Genomic DNA, 6251 nt, shown 5'->3' with positions numbered 1-6251 from the left:
AAAAAAAAAAAAAAAAAGTATGTAGAATTAAGATATTCTAATTATAATGTCTAAAGAGAAAAAATAAAGGTTAATTGGGTTATTATACTTTTCAAGATAAAATGCCTGCCAAGAATCATATCACATTAATAAAACCGTTCTGTGTGGGGAGAGGCAGGAAGAGCTGGACATGGCAACACACGCCTGTAATTCCAGTGCTTGGGTGTAGAAGGCACGATTAGAAACTCAAAGTCAGCCTCGGCTACACAGCCAATGTGAGGTCAGCCTAGGCTACATGAGACCTAAAATACAAGCAAAAGTTGCTATTTAAGAGCTAGTTCCAGGACAGGCTCCAAAACCACAGAGAAACCCTGTCTCGAAAAACCAAAAAAATAAATAAAAATAAAAAAAAAATGGACAGACCAGCTGGGTGATGGTGGTGCACGCCTTTAATCCCTGCACTCAGGAGATAGAGGCAGGCAGATCTCTGTGAGCTCAAGGCCAGCCTGGGCTACAAGAGCTAGTTCCGCGACAGGCTCCAAACTACAGAGAAATCTTAATAAAATGGACAGACCAAGCCAGGTTTATTGGTCCAGGCCTGTTCTTTAAGCACCCGGGAGGCTGGAGTAGGTAGGACTGTGAGTTTGAGACTGGCCTGGCTCTCAGAATGAGCTCAAGGCCTGGGGTATACAGCAAACCAACAATCAAAATACACAAAGTGGCAAACAAGAGGAAAAGAGTTTCAACAAGAAAAACTGCATAAAGAATCAAAACATATGCTTCTTCAAATAGCAAAAGAATGTTTTAACGTGGTGAAGATGAACTTCATTTAAAAAACGCCACAGTCCATTGTGTTCTAGTGACTGTAACAAATATTACTATCTGTGAATGGACCTCACTTGCCAATAAAGGATCTATTTTTTAATTGGCTCACAAAGATTCAAATGCACAATTCACGGGAAATATATATGCACACATACACACAGCACTTATTTTCCTTAAGTTCAATATATATGCACAGATTATATCTGAACACATATCCTCCATGAATTGCGTGTGCTGTACAGTGCTGTCTATCTCTAGCCTGCAGCAGCCTCTTCCTGATGCGCAGACCCAGAGGCCTTCTCATCTAGGGCAGGCGCAGCACGGAGCTCTAACACGTCTGCTACTTATCACTGCATGGGAGGGTTCTGCCAGCAGTCCCAAAAAACAGGTGAGAATCTGAGCCGGTGAAACCTTCTCTGGACACGAGCCACAGTGCCTCCAGAGCAGTGGTCCTCAGCCTTCCTGCTGCCACCCTCATGCTCTGGTGAACCCCAACCATAAGTTACTTCATCACTACGTCATAGCTGGAATTTTGCTGTCCTGAAGGCAATCTGATATGCAGGATATTTGATATACGACCCCTACGAAAGGGTTGTTCAACCCCAAGGGCTTGTGACCCTCAGGTTGCTATAATCCAAGCACTTGGGAAGCTGAGGTAGCAAGTTCAGGGCTGGCCTGGGCTACACAGTGAGTTCAAGGTCAGCCTGGGCTATATTGTGAGGCCAGTCCAAAGAGCAGTCTTTACTACAAAGCAGGTGGGGGTTAGTGCAATGGTTGAGAGGAAAGGGGGCTTGCCAGCAAAGTCACCTACCGGATTCAACCCGTGAAAGCTGTCCTCTGACAGATACATGTGCACAATCCCCCTCACACCACACACACACACACACACACTCCCCCTCACACCACACACACACACTCCCCCTCCCACACCACACACACACACGCACTCCCCCTCACACCACACACACGCACTCCCCCTCCCATACCACACACACACCACACACACGCACTCCCCCTCACACACACACTCCCCTTCACACCACACACACACACACACCACACACACGCACGCACACAATTTAAAACATGTGTAAGACAGACAGATATGGAATGGTATGTCTGGTTCTAGGACTAGGGCTAATTAGGTACAAGTTAAATCTTGGAACTCTTGGTAAGCCAAGAATTCGAGCTAAGCTCACAAAGGGATCACTGTGCAATCACAGGACACCAGGGCGCCTGTGCACGATGTCTGATAAAGATGTAACAGATTGAAAGAGGAGTTTAAAGGAAATTGCAGGTTTGAATGGGTAATTCATCAGCACTGTGGAGATACCCTTCCTTACAGCAACCAACGTGAAGACTTGTGAAACTGGGAAAATCACCGCATCCAAACAGCTGATTCAAGTAAGAATCACGTGTTGGTGTTTTGCTTTGGTGGGGGAGCTTGGAGGGATAGGGAGGGTTTGATAATTCTGTACTAATATTTTTCAGTTCCCCCACAAACTGACTGGGGGAAAATAGTTAATTTAGCAAATAACAGTCCCGTTGGTAAACCCAGCTGCATCTTGGTCAAACAGTCACTAGTGATGACCAGAGGAAAGCAGTCAACCCTGGTCATGGCACCCAGGCAAGGACACAGCCACCGTGGAGACTGTGAATGTATTACCTGAAATCTAGTTTTAAGGATGTTAACAATGAACCCAAAATGAAGAACATTTATGAAATGTCAGCTTCATGAGAGCCAAGAACAAGTCGAGGAGCAGCAAGAGAAGACAGCATAATGGAAAAGTAGTCAGCCTGGCAAGGAAAGATGCCAGCGGACATGGGACGGCAAAACCGGGCATTACCCTGGCTTTGTTAGAAAACTGTACACATACACACACACCGTGCTGTGTAAGAGAATTCACCTTCTCCAAAGGAAACACAGATGTGAGCGGACGTAGCACAGGCCAGCCATTTTACAATTGTGCAAAACCAACTGCTGAGTTTGTGGTGAGCACCTGCAGTCACAGCTGTTGGGGAGATTGAGGCAGGAGGGGCGTGAAGCTGACCTGGCCAACTCAGTCAGGGTCTCAGAATAAAAACAGCACATTGGCCCTATGTTCCACAAAAAGTAGAAAGGAAAAAAAAGATGCAAGTGAAATAGCAAATATGGCCAAACGGTAAACATTTTTAAATTTGTAAAAATTCTCAACACCATCCCTCAAACTTTCTACAAGTCCAAACCAAACGTGCACCTACAATAAACAGTACTTGCTACTGGGGCATTCGCTGCCCATGGACTTGCTACCTTGGTCCCTGCTGGGTGAGTGTCTGCCTGTGTCTGCTTCTTGCAGGAAGCTGAGGTCTCCCTCATCTAGAACCCCAGCATTCCAAAGCCCCAGGCCTCGGGCTGGAGAGATGGCTCAGAGGTTAAGAGCATTCCAAAGGTCCTGAGTTCAATTCCCAGTAACCACATGGTGGCTCACAACCATCTGTAATGGGGGTTTGGTGTTTTCTTCTGGCCGGCAGGCGTACACACAGACAGAATATTGTATAATTAAATTAAAAAAAAAGCCCCAGGCCTCGCGATAGCAAACATCCTAACATTTGGTAAGAAGTAAGAGATGAACGAGGAAAGGGGAACTGACTGGAGTGAGTGGGTGTGGTTCATGTACACCGTAAGAAACTAAACTTTCAGGCTGGGAGGATGACCCAGGGCCAAGAGCACTGTTTCTTACAGAGTGAAGTCTGGTCCCAGCACCCACAGGGCAGCTCACAGTGCCTGTAACCCCTCAGCCCACGGGCGCCGAACGGATGTGGTGGAGACATGCATGTACTTAAAACATTCACACGAATATTAAAATTTCAGAAAGTGTAGGTTTAGATTCACAAACTAGTTTTTTTTACCTTTTTACAACCTTTAACTTTATAATCCATGAAGAACCCACGCTTTAAGACTGACTTTGGAAGACATTCTGAAATCGTGTCTCCTTTCTTTGGAAATCAATATGGAAAACCTTAATTGTCCCAGGAGTTCCAGACCTCTCCATGCAATAAATCTGCTAGCAGTCATACACCTTTTTCAACAGAACCTACTACTTCAAACACCAAAACCTGAAACTTTCTGTACTGTAATTCTCTGCCATCCCTAAGCACCCCCCAAAAACAAGTTAGGTGACATTAGGGATCCCAGCACTCCGAAAGCAGAGGGAGGCTGATCTGAGCTGAGGCTAGCCTGGTCTAGTTTCACAACAGAGAAACCCTGTACAAACAAAAGACCCAAACTCCCCCTTCAAACTTACTGTCAACCAAAAGTAGTCTAGGCCAGACAAAACCAAGTCAAGAGCATTCTGGGCACAGAAGTCAGACAATAAGTATTACTTACAGGTTCACACTCTGAAGCAGTCATGAAATGAGATTTGCAGTTTGTCAAGTTTGGCTGTCTATGGCAGTACAAGCCTATAATCCCAGCACTTGGCTAAACTGCCATGTCTAAACTTTCTTAGACAGGAGAGCCTGACTCAAAAAAACCAAAAAGCACCCATTGAAGTTCCAAACAGGTGTCTTTCAAAATGCTGTACACTGAGCCCTGTAAGCCATAGCTCCTATTTTGCAGGTGGTCTGGGTGAAAAGGTACCATAGTACCCTAAAATTAGGCCACATTCTATAAATGTACCAAGTCTTTCAAAGAGATAGGTGTAGTGTAGTGATAGGCATAGTGCCTCAAATACCTATTTTCTCCAATACAGAGTGCTACCTGTCACCAAGGACCTAAGATAATTATTTTGTAGTACAAAATCCCAGTATATATACTATATACTATACTATATATGCAACAGCTCAATAAATAAGGGGAACTAATACACATAGTATTGTCAAAGTGGTAACACACCTACAAACAATCTTGGGAGGCTAAGGATGGTCTGATTTACACAGCAAGACCTTGTCTAAAACCAACACATACACACACAAAAACCCTGAGAACAGCCTGTATTTTACAGACTTGGTAGCTGCTTCCAGCCCTCTACTTCTGAAAGGTAGCAAGCACTCGCTACACACGTCAACTGACAAGAGAACCAAAGGAAATGAAAGCAGAACCATCCACTGTTTAAGGAATTTTTATTAAAGCAAGAATTTTATAATCCAAATTACGTTTCCTTGCTTAGTTATCAGTTCTGCTACTTAAAACAGAACTGACATCCCAAGCTATTCCACGGTAAAGAATTACAAAATTAAAGAAAGGAATGCTTTAAATTTTTGTACTTTGCTGAAAATTCTTTTCCCAGGGTCTATAAAACATTAATTTGTTTTTATATTTTACTATTTTTTTGTATTTTTTGTTGTTTTAAATCAAGTAATCTAGGACTAGCACTGCTTGCTAGACCTGGCATTTGCTCGGTACATAAGGTTCAAAGTTTCCTTTCCTTTTTTTATTTATTTTATATTTTGCAATGTTTTTTCATAATATTTAAATTTTTCGATGTTTAGATATTTTTTCTTCGGTGAAGCACGAGTTTCTTTTCGTGGTCCCTGATCAATCTGTAAATGTCAAAAAATAAAATAAAATAAGACCAATAGGAACACATAATTAAAGCCCTTGACTGAATCCAGCAAGTCAGTAAGCTGCCTGTCTTTTACTAGCACAGCCATACTCGCTCCTTAACACCCATATCTACATCAGGCACAACATGGCCTGAGCCCAGGGTTCTAGTCATTTTTAGCCAAACTGTAATCTTAGCACCCTGGTGGTGGGACAGAGAAGCCACCATCCAAATAAATAAATACAAGTATTAATTATGAAAGCCAACTTCTGTTATAGGGCCATTTCATACAAACTATTTCGCAAAACAGTATTGACTTAAAGTACCGGTCAGTTAGTTATCATCAGTCAGGAGACCCCGACTCTGTTATGCATCTTCCCCTCTGAAAACCTAGTATTTATTTGTAAAAGTTCATCTCTGCTATGGAGGAAGGAGCACTCACTCAAACAGTTGGAACACCAGTGGCACTGTTCACTGCCTTCTGGGCAGCCTCTTTTGCTTGGTGAGCTTGTAGTACAGCTACAGCTTCATCAACCTAGAAAAGGGAAAACATAACTGGCTCAAGGAAAAAAAAAATTGATAAATCCCCACCCAAACAGACTTTCTTAGAAGAGTGGAATGAGCTCTAAGCAGCAGTGGTTACCACTGCAAGAGACCCAAGAAAGCTCTACAATCTACCAGCAGTGTGAGCTTTGAAAAAACAGGCACTACAGTTATCGAGGGTATATGCATCACCATTTACAAAGCTCCTTAAACTCGATATACACCATATAAATGTTCCGTAGAATAAATAAAACCAAACAGAAGTGAGTGAGACAAATGATGACGCACCTTTGAGCGGAGAGACTCTGGAGACTCAAGCATGTGAAGTAATTCTGAGTTATCAATCTCCAAAAGCATGCCAGTGATTTTACCAGCAAGAGT

General features: G+C 43.1%; 1 protein-coding gene across 1 annotated transcript in view; it reads right to left on the bottom strand.

Moving 5' to 3' along the window:
- Positions 1–4888: 4888 nt before the first annotated feature.
- The window catches only part of LOC101996375 (polyadenylate-binding protein 1-B-like), a gene marked incomplete at its 5' end in the record, with an annotated part of 10992 nt that continues 9629 nt past the window's right edge, over positions 4889–6251 (bottom strand). The window contains 3 exons of the mRNA XM_013354108.1: positions 4889–5325; positions 5770–5862; positions 6159–6248. Coding sequence (XP_013209562.1) covers positions 5770–5862; positions 6159–6248 — 183 coding nt within the window. The remainder of the gene's footprint in view (positions 5326–5769; positions 5863–6158; positions 6249–6251) is intronic.

This window comes from Microtus ochrogaster, unplaced genomic scaffold, assembly GCF_000317375.1.
Source record: "Microtus ochrogaster isolate Prairie Vole_2 unplaced genomic scaffold, MicOch1.0 UNK29, whole genome shotgun sequence".
In the NCBI taxonomy this organism is placed as follows: Eukaryota; Metazoa; Chordata; class Mammalia; order Rodentia; family Cricetidae; genus Microtus; species Microtus ochrogaster.
This window is presented reverse-complemented; position numbering and strand designations above follow the sequence as displayed.